The sequence below is a fragment of the Cebus imitator genome, unplaced genomic scaffold (genome assembly GCF_001604975.1).
Source record: "Cebus imitator isolate Cc_AM_T3 unplaced genomic scaffold, Cebus_imitator-1.0 Scaffold28, whole genome shotgun sequence".
Taxonomy (NCBI): domain Eukaryota; kingdom Metazoa; phylum Chordata; class Mammalia; order Primates; family Cebidae; genus Cebus; species Cebus imitator.
In genome coordinates this window covers 10,741,943-10,760,571 of record NW_016107343.1, presented here as the reverse complement: position 1 = coordinate 10,760,571, position 18,629 = coordinate 10,741,943, and the positions used below count along the sequence as shown (strand labels likewise).

Here is an 18,629-nt window from a genome sequence, read left to right as displayed (position 1 = left end):
GATGCCAAACGTCTGATTGGACGCAGATTTGATGATGCTGTTGTCCAGTCTGATATGAAGCATTGGCCGTTTATGGTGGTAAATGATGCTGGCAGGCCCAAGGTCCAAGTAGAATACAAGGGAGAGACAAAAAGCTTCTATCCAGAGGAGGTATCCTCTATGGTTCTGACAAAGATGAAGGAAATTGCAGAAGCCTACCTTGGGAAGGTGAGGTTTGTGTCTGTCAACACTAGAAACGGATGAATCTTGACAAAATTCCACAGTAATTTACATTGGGGGGTCTCCAGCTGTTTTTCACCAGCATTAATAAAATCCCATTTGCTGGAAGTGAAATAGTTTGGTTAATCAGTGGTCTTTGTTCCTTATTCTAGACTGTTACCAATGCTGTGGTCACAGTGCCCGCTTACTTTAATGACTCTCAGCGTCAGGCTACCAAAGATGCTGGAACTATTGCTGGTCTCAATGTACTTAGAATTATTAATGAGCCAACTGCTGCTGCTATTGCTTACGGCTTAGACAAAAAGGTATGTACCATTTCTGATGCAAGATTAGATTGTTTTAAGGTTAATTTGAGCCATCAGAAATTTAAAGGAGTTTCTTTTTAATGGCAGGTTGGAGCTGAAAGAAACGTGCTAATCTTTGACCTGGGAGGTGGCACTTTTGATGTGTCAATCCTCACTATTGAGGATGGAATCTTTGAGGTCAAGTCTACAGCCGGAGACACCCACTTGGGTGGAGAAGATTTTGATAACCGAATGGTCAACCATTTCATTGCTGAGTTCAAGCGCAAACATAAGAAGGACGTAAGTGAGAACAAGAGAGCTGTAAGACGCCTCCGTACTGCTTGTGAGCGTGCTAAGCGTACCCTCTCTTCCAGCACCCAGGCCAGTATTGAGATCGATTCTCTCTATGAAGGAATTGATTTCTATACCTCCATTACCCGTGCCCGATTTGAAGAATTGAACGCTGATCTGTTCCGTGGAACCCTGGACCCCGTAGAGAAGGCCCTTCGAGATGCCAAACTAGACAAGTCACAGATTCATGATATTGTTCTGGTTGGTGGTTCTACTCGCATCCCCAAGATTCAGAAGCTTCTCCAAGACTTTTTCAATGGAAAAGAACTGAATAAGAGCATCAACCCTGATGAAGCTGTTGCTTATGGTGCAGGTAACAATAGTATTTAATTCTGATGTTAGGCAGGCCCAAGATGACTCGCTGTGATGAGTGATTGTTAAACATTCGTAGTTTCCACCAAAAGCTTGGCTAATGATGGCACATCTTCCTTGGATGTCTGAGCGAAATGATGGGTTATTAAAACAGGAACTGCCCTGGGTTTTCTTTTAACTTTTCCGTATTTTATCATTAACTTTTTTCTTTGTTAGCTGTCCAGGCTGCCATCCTGTCTGGAGACAAGTCTGAAAATGTTCAAGATTTGCTGCTCTTGGATGTCACTCCTCTTTCCCTTGGTATTGAAACTGCTGGTGGAGTCATGACTGTCCTCATCAAGCGTAATACTACCATTCCTACCAAACAGACACAGACCTTCACCACCTATTCCGACAACCAGCCTGGTGTGCTTATTCAGGTATGTTTCTATGCTTACCTTGTCTTACTGATCTCATGTAGGATGAAATCTTGACCAACTCGCTATGATGATGGATTTCAAAACCATTCGTAGTTTCCACCAGAAAGTCTTAATGTTGGCCAGTTCCTTCCTTGGATGTCTGAGCGATGAGTCTTTCTTAGCAGCACTCTTATTAGCACAGAGACCTGAAGTCCATTGTAGTAATTTTGTTTTATTCTCTACCAAGGTTTATGAAGGTGAGCGTGCCATGACCAAGGATAACAACCTGCTTGGCAAGTTTGAACTCACAGGCATACCTCCTGCGCCCTGAGGTGTTCCTCAGATTGAAGTCACTTTTGACATTGATGCCAATGGCATCCTCAATGTGTCTGCTGTGGACAAGAGTACAGGAAAAGAGAACAAGATTACTATCACTAATGACAAGGGTAAGTGGGCCCTCTTGACAGGGATCACAAGGGTATTTCAATTGTTGCTGGTGCCCTAAAGGCATCTAGCTAAGAAAGTGAGGTGGTTGCCTTGCAGGCTGTATATATACAGGTTAACTAAGTTCAAGGCCTTAACTTAAAAAGACTTGATTTTTCTCAATAGGCCGTTTGAGCAAGGAAGACATTGAACGTATGGTCCAGGAAGCTGAGAAGTACAAAGCTGAAGATGAGAAGCAGAGGGACAAAGTGTCATCTAAGAATTCACTTGAATCCTATGCATTCAACATGAAAGCAACTGTCGAAGATGAGAAACTTCAAGGCAAGATTAACGATGAGGACAAACAGAAGATTCTGGACAAGTGTAATGAAATTATCAACTGGCTTGATAAGAATCAGACTGCCGAGAAGGAAGAATTTGAACATCAGCAAAAAGAGCTGGAGAAAGTCTGCAACCCCATCATCACGAAGCTGTACCAGAGTGCAGGAGGCATGCCAGGAGGAATGCCTGGAGGATTCCCTGGTGGTGGAGCTCCTCCCTCTGGTGGTGCTTCCTCAGGGCCCACCATTGAAGAGGTTGATTAAGCCAACCCAAGTATAGATTTAGCATTGTTCCACACATGTAAAACATTGAAGGACCTAAATTTGTAGCAAATTCTGTGGCAGTTTTTAAAAGTTCAGCTGCTATAGTAAGTTACTGGGCATTCTCAATACTTGAATATGGAACATATGCACAGGGGAAGGAAATAACATTGCACTTTATAAACACTGTATTGTAAGTGGAAAATGCAATGTCTTAAATAAAACTATTTAAAATTGGCAACATACAACTGTCTTGAGTCTTTAAATAGCTTCTCAGACCAGCTGGTGGGAGAAATAGGCTTAGTAGGTGATTATGTGAATCTTACTGACTTCCCCCTCCCTCTTAAGATTGAATTAGTGAGGGCTGGATGGCACCTTGCCCTGTAGAGTGTCACGGATGGTATCAGCTTTGGAAAGCAGAGCGTGAAAAATTGGATCTGGCTCTAACCTTAGGCCTTATGCTGGAGAGGCAGAAAGCTGATGTGTTTTTTGGGAGGTTTATTTTTTCCTTAGTGTTATCTCAACTCATTCTGTGTATAAGCCTGTTTAGGAGCAAAGGCTTATTTGCCTAGAGGGTTGTCCCAGATTATTAAGATCTGAAGGTCAGTGGACACTAAGGTGCTAACAAAAGAATTTGGAGGTCAGAACCAAACACTGACTGGGTCAGTGAATGTTAGGCTACATGGCAGAGGTATCTGAATGACAATCCCTTGTATGAGCCACTGCCCTGGGGCTTGAATTTCCTATTTGTGGGTTAAGTTCATTCAGAAGGCTTGGTGGAGCTAACCTTACCACCTGGTTAGCAGTCCCAACAGTGAATTGCAATAGCTAGATTTCAGTGGTCTAGGTAATCTTAGTATGTGCCAAAACAAATTTCATGAAAGAGCTGTAGTCCCCTTGGGCACTACTAATAAAGGTCAACTGAGGCCCAGCACTTTGGGAGGCCAAGGTGGGGAGATCTCACCTGACATCAGGAGCTACCAGCCTGGCCAACATGGAGAAACCCCATGTCAAAAAAAAAGGTCAACTAATGGCTGGGTATCTCAATGGGAATGTATAGCACTATTTGATGTACTTTTTCCATATTTTCTTCAAGGCTACAAGAAATACGACTACGTTTGGTTTCTTTCGGGTGTAGTTTCATTCTTGCTGCACAGGCTGAAGTGTAATAGCTCACTGCTACCTCCATTTCCTGGTACAAGGGATTCTCCCTCAGCCTCCTGAGTAGCTGGGATTATTGGCATGTGCCACCACACCCAGCTAACTTAGTAGAGACAGGATTTCTCCATGTTGGTCAGGCTGGTCTCTGGCCCTCAGGTGATCCTGCCCACCTTGGCCTCCCAAAGTGCTGTAATAGGTGTGAGCTGCTGCACCTGGCCTATTTGTATTTAGGGTTCTGCTATGGGCTAGTAGTTAAAAAGCCAGCAAAGAGATTTTAAAACCTTGTAAGTTCTAGCTGTTTAGGTAAGACTTAGAGGAAGAGAAGGTGACCATAGGGACAGTAATCTCTACCACTTTGCATTGTTTATAATTAATGGCATTTGCTTCTCTTCCCTTATTTGATTCTTCAAATAACCTTACAATGGAGGAATGGTTGGATGTTCTGGCTACACATGCACAAATCTACACGGTGGCAAAATTTGCTTTTGCAGGAGTTACAGTAAAGATGTTTTAGTTTGTAAGTGTAAACTCCATGACCTAGATGGCTTGTTCCATCCCTGCTGCTTTGGGAAGAGGGACCAAAAAATTTAATCTCCAGGTCCAGTTTTGAAGTTACATGCAGGTTTCTGCTGAACTTGGCAATGATTATATTCTAAAAGGTACTTTTACCACTGTAGCTCTCCAAGGTTCTACTTGACCTTTTTTGGCTTTTTTTCTGAGATGGAGGTTTTGCTCGTTGCCCAGGCTGGATTGCAATGGCTGGATCTTGGCTCGCCACAACCTCCACCTCTTGGATTCAAGTGATTCTCCTGCCTCAGTCTCCCGAGTAGCTGAGATTACAGGCACGTGTCATCACACCCAGCTAATTTTTGTATTTTTAGTTGATAATAGGGTTTCTCCATGTTGGTCAGGCTGGTCTTTGAACTCCTGAACTCGGGTGATCCGCCAGCCTCGGCCTCCCAAAGTGCTGGGATTACAGGCGTGAGCCACTGCTGTGCCCAGCCTCTACTTGAAGAGACTTTTTTTTGGAGATGGAGTCTTGCTCTGTCACCCAGGCTGGTGGGCAGTGGTGTGATTTCGGCTCGTTGCAACTTCCTTGTCCCAGGCTCAAGCAATTCTGCCTCAGCCTCCTGAGTAGCTGGGACTACAGGTGCACACTGCCACACCTGGCTAATTTGTATTTTAGCAGGGACGGGATTTCACTGTGTTGCCCCAGCTGGTCTCGATCTCCTGCGCTCAGACAATGTGCTGAGATTACAGGCATGAGCCATCATGCCCGGCCCTTAATACTTTTAGAGTTCTAAGAGAATAATTGTCTAAAACCACAGCAATAAAGTTAACTTCAACCATGTTACTACAATATTTATGTACATATGATATTAAAAAATGGTAATGCCTATGGAAAATGTTTTGTTCAGGCAATTGAGTACTTACATTCCAGGCCCTAGGCTTTCTTTTTTTTAAAAAAAAAAAGATGGGGTTTCACCATGATGGCCAAGCTTGTCTTGAACTCCTGACCTCAGGCGTGAGCCACCGCACCCGGCGGCCTTAGGCTTTCAAAGGAAAGGTGGCCTTTTGGATTCCGTTAAGGTGGGATGAAGTAGGACGTAGGAAACGCTGAGAATTTCCATTTCTGTGGGTCTATATCAGAGATGATGTAAAGTCATCTTTGTCCACTAGATGGCAGTAGCTGTAAAACTATCAGTACCAGGGAAAGCTGCTGTAACATTTTTGTTAGGTCTATGCTGTTGTGCTTTCTAGCTGAAAGCACAGCAGATAATGAAGTCTGCCCTAAATATCCACAATTACCTCCCAGACAGCATTCTCAACTGAGAAAGTGCCCTGCTTAGGTGGGATTAATGACTTGAGTTGAGATCTCAGTATACTTGGGGAATGGTGGGGGGCAGGGAATGAAGGGAAATACAGATTGGTGTAGAATCTGGAGGGTGAGGTGAAGAAAAAGCTCAGAGAATATAGCCTTTTTTGATCCACACTGGCTAGTTTAAGTCACCATGTTATTTCCGTCATCCCCCTGAACTGCTTCTGAGCCTCTCATCACACTGGCGAAATGCTTAAATTTCTCACCAAGTTCACCCAAGAATGGAAAAAGTGTGTGCACACTGGTGTTCCCAGTGTCTGGGACATAAGCAGCACATGTTTGTCAAGTGAATGAATAAAAAGGGGTGGGTGGAGCAGGTACCCAAGAGGGTAGAATGTGCTCCCTTTGTGCCTTATAATAGTTTGGTCATGATCATCTCTCTTGGGGGAGTGGGAGGGTGGGTGCTAGATGAGCTCAGACTCACTCTCTGTTCCTTGCAGAGTGGGGAGCCAACATTCGAGTTGCATGTGATAAGAAAATCACCAAACCTGGAGCCGCTTTTGGTGAATGAAAGTTGGCAATAACAGAATTGCCAAGATCTTGACTGTAATAAAGGTCCATCTGGTGTGTTTACATTGCCCCTAGATCTGGGCACTATGTGGAGTCAGTGAGGTGAGCAGAGACAGTGTAGCTAGCGTGCAGTATGAGAAGACTGTCCGGCAGGGTCTGCCTGGAGCAATGGGGCCTGTCCTAGAACACTGGGCCACAGCACAGACTATTCAGAGTGTGCAGCCAGCCCAGTTTTTTTTTTTTTTTTTTTTTTGGAGATGGTCTTGCTCTGTCATTCAGACATTCAGACTAGGGTACACTGACATGATCACAGCTCACTGCAGCCTCTGCCTCCTGGGCTCAAATGATCCTCCCACCTCAGCCTCCTGAGTAGCTGGAACCACAAGCGCATGCCACCACACCCAACTAATTGTGTACTTTTTTGTGTAGAGATGGGATTTTGCCATGTTGGTGAAATAAAGTCAAAAACACCATCAAGAAAGTGAAAGGCAAACCCATAGAACTAGATAAAATATTTACAAATCATATATCTGATAAGGGACTATAATCCAGAATACACTAAAAACTCTCATAACTCAATAATATAAAGACAACCCTTTATTTGTTTATTTATTTTGAGACAAAGTCTCACCTTATCACCCAGGCTGGAGTGCAATGGTGCAATCTCTGCTCACGGCAACCTTTACCTCCCGGGTTCAAGCGATTCTCCTGCCTCAACCTCCTGAGTAGCTGGGATTACAGGTCTGTGCCACCATGCCTGACTAATTTTTTGTATCTTTAGTAGAGGCAGGATTTCACCATGTTGGCCAGGCTGGTCTTAAAATCCTGACCTTGTAATCTACCCACTTCAGCCTCCCAAAGTGTTGGGATTACAGGTGAGCCACCAAGCCCGGCCGACAACCGTTTCTTTAAATGGGCAAAATGTCTGAATAGACGCTTCTTCAACGAAGATAAATAGCTAATCAGCACATGAAAAGATGTTTAACATTAGCCACTAGCGAAATGCGACTTACCACAGAGATAGAATTTCTCCTACATTAGGATGTCTATAATCAAGTTGGCAAGAACAAAGAGAAATTGGGACCCTCATACACTGTTGGTGGTATAGCCATTTTGGAAAACACTCTGATGGGGCTGGGTAAGGTGGCTCACACCTGTAATCCCAGTACTTTGGGCGGCCGAGGTGGGCGGATGACCTGAGTTTTGGGAGTTCAAGACCATCCTGGGCAACATGGTGAAACCCCATCTCTACTAAAAATACAAAAATTAGCTGGCCGTGGTGGTGTGTGCCTGTAGTCTTAGGTACTTGGGAGGCTGAGGCACAAGAATCACTTGAATCCAGGAAACGGAGATTGCAGTTAGTTGAGATCATGCCACCGCACTCCCATCTGGGCGACAGAGTGAGACTCTGTCTCAAAAAAAAAAAAAAAAAAAAAATGGAATTCAGTACTGATATGTGGTAAAACATAGATTAGCCTTAAAAACATTATGGTAAGTGAAAGAACCCAGTCACCAAAAAACATATAGTGTATGATTCTACTGATATGAAATGTGCAGAATAGGAAATCTTTTAAGACAAAATAGATTGATGGTTGCAGAGGCTGAGGGGAAAAACAGTTGGAGAGAAATGCAGTGATAATGGGTATGGGATGTTTGTTTTGGGGTGATCAGATTGTTCTAAATTGATTGTGGTGATGGTTGCACAATTCTGTAAACTAAAAATACTGAATTATACACTTTAGATGGGTGAATTGTATGATTTCAATAAAGCTTTTAAAATATTAACTGAAAAAGAGAGAGGCTGTAGGGATGGCTTCCCCTGCAAGGAGAAAAGAGAAAGTGAGACAGAGACAGAGACAAAGGCCTACCATTGTAATTGGGAACCTGGATAAGGAGGAGCAATAATGTTCAGCTCAAGGCTGAGGTGGGTGGATTGCTTGAAGCCAGGAATTCAAGAGCAGCCTGGACAACATGGCAAAATCCCATCTCTACTAAAAATATAAAAATTAGCTGTGCCAGGTGGCACATGCCTATGGTCCTAGCTGCTTGGGAGGCTGAGGTGGGAGGATGGCTTGATCCCGGGAGGAGGAGGTTGCAATAAGCTAAGATGGCGCCACTGCATTCCATCCTGATTGACAGAGTGAGACTCTGTCCGCTCCCCACCACTCCACAAAAAAGAAGGAAAAAGAAAAAAAAAATAAGACAAGATTACTACTCTCAAGGAAAGGAATAATCATGGCTGTGCTGCGTTTGGTGGGGGTTTTTTGGTAGTTTTATAATTTTATTTTACAATCAGCAATTAGCTTTCATTCACGTTGATCGTCTGTAAGTTTTTGAAAGTGGTAACAGATACATAGGGACAGCGCTTTTTTTTGGTGAATCTTCACCCTTCACGTTTTCTGTCCACATGGATCTGGATATAGTACGGGACATTCTTTATTCCCTTGGCCCAGACCATTGTTAAGCCTGATATCAGTATGCACATCTGGAGTCCCCGTCCCCATGGCAAATTTCCAGATCTCTCTGAGTGCCCGAGGGGCACTCTTCTTGAAGCCCACTTCATGGATGTGCTCGTAAGTGTTGATGGTGTAGTCTTGAGTGATCACCTCTGCTGATGGCAGAATGGGACTTCTCACCACCCTTCTTTGCAAGAGCCATTCTGCCAGGCCCAAATTGTTTTGTTTTTGTTTTTCTGAGACAGGGTCTCACTCTGTTGCCCAGGCTAGAGTGCAATGGGGCCATCTCAGCTCACTGCAACCTCCAGTGCCTGGGTTCAAAGGATTGTGGGCTTCAGCTTCAGGAGTAGCCTGGATTACAGGCACATACTACCACTGGCTAAATTTCTTGTATTTTTAGTAGTGACAGGGTTTCACCATGTTGGCCAGGCTGGTCTCGAACTCCTGGCCTCAAGTGATCCACCTTCATTGGCCTCCCACAGTGCTGGGATTATAGGCATGAGCCACCGTGCTGGTCTATTTTTTATTAAAAGAAAAAAATCTCTATACTTTCATTTGAGACATTGTGGGCACTCAAACCAAGTAGATACAGGTCCACTTAGGAGATGAGAAAAGATTAGATTGTACTGAAAAGTACAATGGTGGGTTGTGGTAAGACGAGGTGGCCCATGCCTGTAATCTCAAAACTTTGGGAGGCTGAAGCAGGCAGATCACCTGAGGTCAGGAGTTCAAGACCAGCCTGGCCGCATGGTGAAACCCTGCCTCTACTAAAAATACAAAAATTAGCTGGGTGTGTTGGCACATGGCTGTAATCTCAGCTACTCGGGAGGTTGAGGCAGGAGAATCACTTGAACTGAGGCGGAGGTTGCAGTGAATTGAGATTGAGCCACTGCACTCCAGCCTGGGCAACACAGTAAGACTCGGTCTAAAAAAAAGAAAGAAAGTGGGTTGTAAGCATGTAACCCCTTGAAAACACGTTGGAAATATTCACCAGAAGACTTCTTGTTTGTTGATTTAGTATTTCTCATGTTTCTAACAGACATCTGCTCGGTAGTTTACAAGGTATGTGACCTTAAGCAAATTATTCTTTCTGAAGCTCAGTATCTTTACCTATGAAATGGGGTTTACAAGCCGGGCACGGTGGCTCATGCCTGTAATACCTGCTTTTTGGGAGGCCAAGGATAGTGGGTCACTTGAGGCCAGGAGTTTGAGACCAGCCTGGCCAACATGGCGAAACCTTGTCTCAACTAAAAATACAAAAATTAACCAGGTGTGATGGCGGGCACCTGTAATCCCAGCTGCTCAGGAGGCCGAGGCAGGAGAATCACCTGAACCTGGGAGGTGGAGGTTGCAGTGAGTGGATATCGTGCCACTGCACTGCAGCCTGGCTGACAGAGCGAGACTCCAACTAAAAAAAAAAAAATTGCTCTTTCTCTGGTCCATGCTTCCAAGATGACAAAGGAAAGAATGAACAGGGCTGGGCATGGTGGTTTATGCCTACAATCCCAGCACTTTGGGAGGCTGCGGTGGGCAGATCATGAAGTCACAAGTTTGAGACCTTCCTGGCCAACATGGTGAAGCCCCGTCTCTACTAAAAATACAAAAATTAGCCAGGCTTGGTGGGGCATGCTTGTAACCCCAGATACTCATTAGGCTAAGGCAGGAGAATCTTTGGAACTGGGGAGGCAGAGGTTGCAGTGAGTAAGCCAAGATCACACCACTGCACTGCAGCCTGGGTGACAGAGCAAGACTCCGTCTCAAAAAAAAAAAAAAAAGAAAAAAGGAACAATGGTTGTGCCAAGAAGGGCTGCAATCGTGCAGTCTATTCACTCCAAGAACTTCGCCCAATGCGTGCCCAAGGACAAGGCCATTAAGAAATTCATCATTCGAAACATAATGGAGGCTGCAGCAGTCAAGGACATTTCTGAAGCAAGTGTCTTAGATGCCTATGTGCTTCCCAAGCTGTGTGTGAAGCTACATTACTGTGTGAGTTGTGAAATTCACAGCAAAGTAGTCAGGAATCGATCTTGTGAAGCCTGCATTTAGACCTGTGGGTGCAGCCCACAACCCCCAACAAGGCCCATGTAAGGAGCTGAGTACTTAAAAGACTGAAGACCGACTATTCCATCTAAAATAAAATGGAAATTGTACTTTAAAAAAATTAAAATAAAAGAGAAATGGGGGTTATAATACTTAACCACTAGTTTGTTACAAGGATGAAATTAGCCAGTTTATGTAGAGCATTTAGCTCTGTGCCAGACTCTCAGAGGTGCTCAATAAATGGGGGCTATTACTGCTATTAATTAAATTTTAATAATTAGTATTATTTCCTAAGGCTGCTGCAGCCAAGTACCAACAACTGTGTAGCTTAAAACAACAGAAATCTGGCGGCTAGAGGTCTAACATCGAGGTGTCAGTAGGGTCATGCTTCCTTTAAAGGCACGAGGGAGGGGACTATCCAGTGCCTCTCTATGAGCTTCTGGTAGCTTCAGGTGTTTCTTGCATCACTCCAGTCACAGGCCTGTCTTCTTCCTGTGTGTCTTCACATCATCTCTCTGCATCTGTCTGTCTCTGTGTCTAGATTCCCGAGCCCCCCTTTTTTTTTGAGTCAGGGTCTCACTCTGTTGCCCAGGCTGGAGTGCAGTGGCACAGTCTCGGCTGATTGCAACCTCTGCTTCCCAGGCTCAAGCGATTCTCCAGCCTCAGCTCCCTGAGTAGCTGGGACTATAGGCGTGAGCCACCACACCTGGCTAAATTTTGAATTTTTGTTTTTTTGGTGGAGACTGGGTTTCTTCATGTTGCCCAGGCTGGTCTCAAACTCCTGAGCTCAAAGCATTCTGCCTGCCTCAGCCTCCCAAAGTGCTGGGATTACAGGCATGAACCACCATGCCTGGCCCAAATTTCCCCTTTCTATAGAGACACAAGTCCTACTGCACCTCATTATAACTTGATTACCTCTCTAAGAGACCCCATTTCCAAATATGGAAGGTTACATTCTAAGGTTCTGGGGATTAGGACATCAACATATTTGGGTGGGCCGCAGGGAAGGACACAATTTGACCCAGAGCAGTCATATTGCCTGTTATCACCAAGGAGAAATTTCCTGCCCAGCTTTTCGCACAAAAATAGAAAGTAAGTAAGCGCTAGACACGATCCAAATACCTGTTCTTTAGAGGGACTAACAAAAAGGCCTTTTAATTGCCATCTCTTTCCCTGAAGCTGCTCCCGCAGCAGGCTGCTCCCCGGCATCCTTCCCTGCCCCTCCAACGTCCCTCTGGATTCCCAAACAATGCCTAATTCTGTTATTTCCAGTGATTTCCCTGTGGGCAGCAGTTTATTCCTGTCATCAAGTCTCTGATGAAATCTTTAGCTATGAAATGTTTAGTCCAATCCCAACAAATCGTGTATAGTGTTAACATGTCACAAGCTGCCCGCGGCCTACATTATGTGGTAATTTGGAAGCGAGAGAAGTGATAATCTAGGGTCGGGCTTCTTTTGTGAGCTTGCATTAATGCTGTAGCCAGTGATGTCAATTGACAGCCCATCGATTTGGGCTAATAGTGCACAGAGGGGGCAGAATTGGGGCAAGATAGGGAATAAAGGATATCGACGGCCAGTCACCAGGATCCCGGCAGCTTTTAATCCATTATTGCCCTCTTTTAATGCAACTTCCGTGTCAACTGCATTTACTTCCACCAGCGCTGCCTGCTGGGCTGAACTGTGCAGCCAGTGGGGTACCACCCCCAGAGTGGCTCAAAGTTCCCCAGTATTGATTCTTGGATGCTCTGGGGTGTGAATTATAATTATTTCATTAAACCCTTTAATGGGTATCAACTATGAACCTTCCCCAGCTTAGGCTGGGGAGGCCAGGGCGCGGTCCGCATCATTAATCTGTGTTCATCTCGTTGCCACCAATTGTCCTACTCTCGACCCTGATTTTTTTTCTCCCTTTTTTTTTGAAAGTTTTTAGTTTGTTAAGCTTCTTGTGAAAAATCCACAATGGCCACAGATAACATCATTGCAGCACCTTTGCTCTTTCTGATGTGATCCAATCTCCAGCTCCCTTTTTCGCCAGCGCCAACATTGGCCTTTGCAGTCCCCCGACTTCCTTCTTCTGTTCCTGCGTTCCCTTCTTTGCTCTCCTGAGGTCTTTTTCTTCTCACACAGGCCACGTCTTGCAAGTCCGTGTTTGGGTTCCTTTTTCTTTGCATAATCCGGGGAATCATCAATCATGCCAAAGCCAGTTGTCTTGCCATCACCAACATGAGTTCTGAATCCAAATACAGAGATGACATCCAGTGTGGCCTTGCACATTTTGGCCAGTTTTTCCCAAATTTCTGTCTTAGGCACTGTTGCCTTCCCGGGGTGAAGGACATCAATGACCATTTGTTTCCTCTGAAGTCGTCGGTTGGTCATGAACTTCCTAGTGTGGATACTTACTGTGTTGTTCTTGATGATGGCCTATCCTCAGACAGCCAGGGAGGAAAAGCTTCTTTTTTTTTTTTTTTTTTTTTTTGAGATGGAGTTTCACTCTCGTTGCCTAGGCTGGAGTGCAATGGCACAATCTCAGCTCACCGCAAACTCCACCTCCCAGGTTCAAGCAATTCTCCTGCCTCAGCCTCCCAAGTAGCTGGGATTACAGGCATGTGCCACCATGCCTGGCTAATGTTTTGCATTTTTAGTAGAGACGGGGTTTCCCCATGTTGGTCAGGCGGGTCTCAAACTCACAACCTCAGGTGATCCACCCGCCTTGGCCTCCCAAAGTGCTGGGAATATAGGCGTGAGCCACTCCACCTGGCCCTTTTTTTTTTTCACCTATTATCATGTCTGTGGTTTTAGTGGGAAGCAGGTCAGTCTACTCCCAGAGAGGAACTGGGAAGAGGAGCTGACTGATTTGGCGAGATTGGAGGGGAGGCCATGGTGGAGCAGACTGCAGTGTTGGCTACTCCCATTAAGGGACTGCTAATCACGGTGTCAGACCTGCTTTGCCCAGCTCTGGTTTGCCTGTGCAGGGAGGGGACACAGGAGACCTTGGGACAAAGTGAGAGATCTTGAAGCTGCTTCTTGTGTGGCTTTGAGTCCTGACATAGCTCTGGAATATTCCATCCCCTTGCTATATCATCCATCACCTTTATTAGGGTGCTGTGGATTCAAAAAACTACAAAACACTGCTTTGTGCCCCCAAGGAGTTTAAACTTTAGTAAGAGGAAAAGGGATGAACATGTAAATATGTAGCAATGAAACAGACACCAATGAGCATTGAGAAAGGGCAGAGGACAGGGAGTTATGAAATCCAGTGGAAGAAGCACTTGACCCAAGCTTGAGGATGGAGGGAGACTTCCTGGAGGAGCAAATGCCTAAGCTGAGCCTAAAGAATGGGCAGGAGATGACCAGATGAGAGAGAGGAAGAGCAGCCCTGTCCATGGGAACAGCATGTTCCAAACCTCATTCGTGAAGTAAGGCTCAGACTTTGTATGAGGAAAAGTCCCAGCCCTCACTCAGGTTTCTTGCCTTCTCACCCACCTTCCACTGTGGATACATCTTACCTGGAGCCTTAAGAAGGCTCAGAAAGAGCCTCAGATGCGTTTCTCACCATTTTACCAGGTGCTTTCTTGTTTGGACCAAACTTTCATTTAGGCCACGAGTGATTTTTATTTCAGGCTTGTCACTTCTTTGGTTCCTAGGGTGGTTTAAAAACATGTCTGCTTTTTTTTTTTTTTTTTTTTTTTTTTTTTTNGACAGAATCCGGCTGTGTCACCCAGGCTGGAGTGCAGTGGTGCAGTCTCAGCTTACTACAACCTCCGCCTTCTGGGTTCAAGAAATTCTCCTGCCTCAGCCTCCTGACTAGCTGAGACTACAGGTGTGTACCACCATGCCTGGCTAATTTTTGTGTTTGTAATAAAGATGGGGTTTCACCATGTTGGCCAGGCTGCTCTAAAACTCCTGACCTCATGATCCACCCACCTCAGCCTCCCAAAGTGCTGGGATTACAGGCGTGAGCCACCATGCCTGGCCTTAATTTTTGTATTTTTAGTAGAGATGGGGTTTTGCCAGGCTGGTCTTGAACTCCTGACCTCAGATGATCCACCAGCTTCGGCCTGCCAAAGTGCTGGGGTTACAGGCATAAGCTACTGTACCTGGCCCCTCCTCCTCCCCTTCCCCTTCCCCTCCCCCTCCCCCTCCTCCTCACACCATCTCAGCTCACTGCAACTTCTGCCTCCCAGGTTCAAGCAATTCTCCTGCCTCAGTCTCCCGAGTAGCTGGGATTACAGACACCTGCTATCATGCCTGGCTAACTTGCATTTTTAGTAGAGACAGGGTTTCACCTTCTAGGCCAGGCTGGTCTTGAACCCCTGACCTCAAGTGATCCACCCGCCTCGGCCTCCCAAAGTGCTGGGATTACAGGCTTCAGCCACCACACCTGGCTCTTTCTTTCTTTTTTTTTTAGCATACAGAGTCCAATTCCTCTCCCTTTGAATGTGGGCTGGCCTCAGGTACTGACTTCTAATGGATAGAATGAGGAGAAAGTGACACTGGGTAACTTCCAAGTCTAGACTATTAAAGCTATTGTTTTTCCACCTGGCTCTCTGAATGTTCATTGTTCCTTCAGCTGCCTTGTAGGATATCTGGTCCTCTTGAGGCCTGTATTTGGAAAGGTTACATAGAGAGAGGGGAGGGGCCTGAGGGGCTTCAGCTGTTCCAGCCCCCAGCTGTTTCAGTGGGTCCTGGCTTGGGAGCCAGGCATGTAAGTGAGGATGCCTTGGAGATGACTCCAGTCCCAGCCACCAGCTGACTGCATCTTCATGGGAGAACTCAAGTAAGAACTGTTCAGCTGAGCCCAGTCAACCCCCAGGTTCGTGAGCAAAATAAATTTTATTGGGTTTTGTTTGTTTGAGACAGAGTCTCACTCTGTCACCTGGGCTGGAGTGCAGTGGTGATCATAGCTCACTGCAGCCTCAAACTCCTGGGCTCAAGCAATCCTCTGGCCTCAGCCTCCCAAGTAGCTGGGTCTATAGGCATCCACCACCACTCCTGGCTAATTTTTTTGTTAGTTTGTATTTTGTAGAGACTGGGTCTTGCTATATTGCCTAGGCTGGTCTTGAACTCCTCGCCTTAAGCAATCCTCCCACCCACCTTCACCTCCTCAGTGCTAGGATTACAGGCATGAACCATTCTGCCTGGCCACGTTATTGTTTTTAAGCCACTATTTTAGGGTAGTTTGTTATACAATAATGAATAACTAGAACACTTAGATTTGGTAACACTTGTGTTTAATTAAGCTTCATTATTAAGCTGTATAGTAAGTCTCAACGTCAGGTAATGAGTTCCCCACCTTTGAATTTTTTTGTTTTTGAGATGGAGCCTTGCTCTGTCACCCAGGCTGGAGTGCGGTGGTGCAATCTTGGCTCACTGCAACCTCTGTGTCCCAGGTTCAAGCAATTTTCCTGCCTCAGCCTCCCAAGTAGCTGGGATTATAGGCACCCACCACCATGTCCAGCTAATTTTTGTATTTTTCGTATAGACAGGGTTTCACCATGCTGACCAGGCTAGTCTTGAACTACTGACCTCAAATAATCTGCCTGCCTCGGCCTCCCAAAGTGCTGAGATTACAGGCCTGACCTCAAATAATCTGCCTGTTTTGGCCTCCGAAAGGGCTGGGATTATAGGTGTGAGCCACTGCACCCAGCTGTTTTGCTTTTTCAAGATTGCCTTAGTTCTTTGCTTTTTTACGTAATTCTTAAAAGTCAACTGAATTTCCACAAAAATAAATGATTTGACTTATACTTAAGATTTTAGGCCAGGTGCAGTGGCTCACGCCTGTAATCCCAGCACTTTGGGAGGTCGAGGCGTGCAGATCATGAAGGCAGGAGTTCAAGACCAGCCTGGCCAACATGGTGAAACATCCTCTCTACTATAAATACAAAAATTAGCCAGACATGCTGGCAGGTGCCTGTAATCCCAGCTACTTGGGAAACTAAGGCAGGAGAATCGCTTGAGCCCAGGAGGCGGAGGTTGCAGTGCGCCACGACCACGCCATTGTACTCCAGCCTGGGTGACAGAGCAAGACTCCGTCTCCTGGTGCCACCACTCCTGACTAATTTTTTTGTATTATTACTAGAGATGGGGTTTCACCATGTTGGCAGGCCAGTCCTCAAACTCCTGACCTCAGGCGATCCACCCACCTCGGCCTCCCAAAATGCTGGGATTATGGGTGTGAGCCACTGCGCCCAGGCTGGATTTTGTATTTTTTGTAGAGGCAGGTTTTGCTATGTTGCCAAGGCTGGTTTTGAAGTCCTGGGCTCAAGCAATCCACCTGCCTCAGTCTCTTAAAGTGTTGGGATTACAGGTGTGAGCCACTGTGCCAGACCTTCTTTTCTTTTCTTTTTTTTTTTTTTTAAGAGACAAGGGCTTGCTCTGTCATCCAGGCAGAAGTACAGTGGCACCATTGATCATAGTGCACTGTAGCCTCAAATTCCTAGGCTCAAAGAATCCTCTTGCTTCAGCCTCCCAAGTAGTTGGGACTACAGGTGTGTGCCACTACACTTGGCTAAGTTTTTAAATTTTTGTAGAGACATGGTCTCACTACATTGTCTAGGCTGGTCTCAAACTTCTGGCCTTAAGCAATCCTCCCATCTTGGCCTCCCAAAGTGCTGTGGTTACAGGTGTGAGCCATTGTGCCTGGCCATCATAGTCTGTTTATTCATCTAAATTAAAAAGCTCTCTCAAGGCCGGGCGCGGTGGCTCAAGCCTGTAATCCCAGCAATTTGGGAGGCCCAGGCGGGTGGATCACAAGGTCAAGAGATCGAGACCATCCTGGTCAACATGGTGAAACCCCGTCTCTACTAAAAATACAAAACATTAGCTGGGCATGGTGGTGCGTGCCTGTAATCCCAGCTACTCAGGAGGCTGAGGCAGGAGAATTGCCTGAACCCAGGAGGCGGAGGTTGCGGTGAGCCGAGATCGCGCCATTGCACTCCAGCCTGGGTAACAAGAGCGAAACTCCGTCTCAAAAAAAAAAAAAAAAAAAAAAAAAAAAGCTCTCTCAAGTCTACACAGCGCCTGACACATACTGGGTATGCAATACAACCTTTGGGAAAAAGACAGTATAATTACTGTTAGTAATATTAATAACAAATAGCAGCAGCTAATATTTACAGACAACTTTAAAAAATTTTAAGATTAAAAAAAGTTAATTGTGGTAGAATACACATAACATACAATTTACCATCTTAATCACTTGTAAGTGTACAGTTCAGTAGTGTTAAGTATATTTACATCATTGTGTAACTCGTCTTCAGTCTTTTTCATCTTGCAGAATGGTAACTCTATACCCACTAAATACATTCTCAGTTTCCCGACCCCAAGCCCCTGGCAATTACCATGCTACTTTTTGTTTCTATGAATTTGACTATTCTAAATACCTTATAAATATATGGAACCTTTTTATGACAAACTGTTTATATATATATATATATATTTGAGACAGAGTCTCACTCTGTTGCCCAGGCTAGAGTGCATTGGCTCAATCTTGGCTCACTGCAACTTCTGCCTCCCAGGTTCAAGCAATTCTCCTGCCTGAGCCTCCCAAGTAGCTGGGACTACAGGCATACACCATCACTTCCAGCTAATTTTTGTATTTTTAATAGAGATGGGGTTTCACCATGTTGGCCAGGCTGGTCTGGAACTCCTGACATCAGGTGATCCACCTGCCTCGGCCTCCCAAAGTGCTGGGATTGCAGGCGTGAGTCACTGCGCCTGGCCTGATTTTACATTTCTTATTTGATTACAACAATACTCTTACAAGGAGGCAAGGACAGAACCTCTTAGAGATAAACCTGGAAAATTTACATTTTTTTAGGCTCTCAAGATACTAAGAAATGTCAAACCAAGAATATAAAAAATTGTGATATATTTAAAACTTTAACGAGTGAATGCTTTTATTTTATTTACTTCCTTTTCTTTTTTTTTTCTTCTTACATTTCTCTGAAGAGTGAAAGGGTTTTTTAAGACGGGGTTTCGCCATGTTGGTCAGG

The 18,629-nt window shown here is 45.2% G+C and overlaps 1 protein-coding gene, 2 non-coding genes and 1 pseudogene across 3 annotated transcripts in view; 3 read left to right on the top strand and 1 right to left on the bottom strand.

Moving 5' to 3' along the window:
• HSPA8 (heat shock protein family A (Hsp70) member 8) overlaps positions 1-2,834 on the top strand; it is a 4,529-nt gene extending 1,695 nt beyond the window's left edge. The window contains 6 exon segments of the mRNA XM_037736760.1: positions 1-207; positions 372-524; positions 612-1,167; positions 1,383-1,585; positions 1,812-2,010; positions 2,174-2,834. Of these exon segments, the coding sequence (XP_037592688.1) occupies positions 1-207; positions 372-524; positions 612-1,167; positions 1,383-1,585; positions 1,812-2,010; positions 2,174-2,592 (1,737 nt within the window). The 3' untranslated portion in view covers positions 2,593-2,834.
• On the top strand, positions 1,213-1,299 carry LOC119470356. Its single transcript, XR_005199249.1, has one exon. It is a non-coding gene; the product is annotated as a small nucleolar RNA SNORD14 (small nucleolar RNA).
• Positions 1,645-1,732, top strand: LOC119470355. The gene has a single exon (XR_005199248.1). It is a non-coding gene; the product is annotated as a small nucleolar RNA SNORD14 (small nucleolar RNA).
• A 9,735-nt stretch (positions 2,835-12,569) lies between the features above and the next one.
• LOC108300493 overlaps positions 12,570-18,629 on the bottom strand; it is an 8,579-nt pseudogene continuing 2,519 nt past the window's right edge.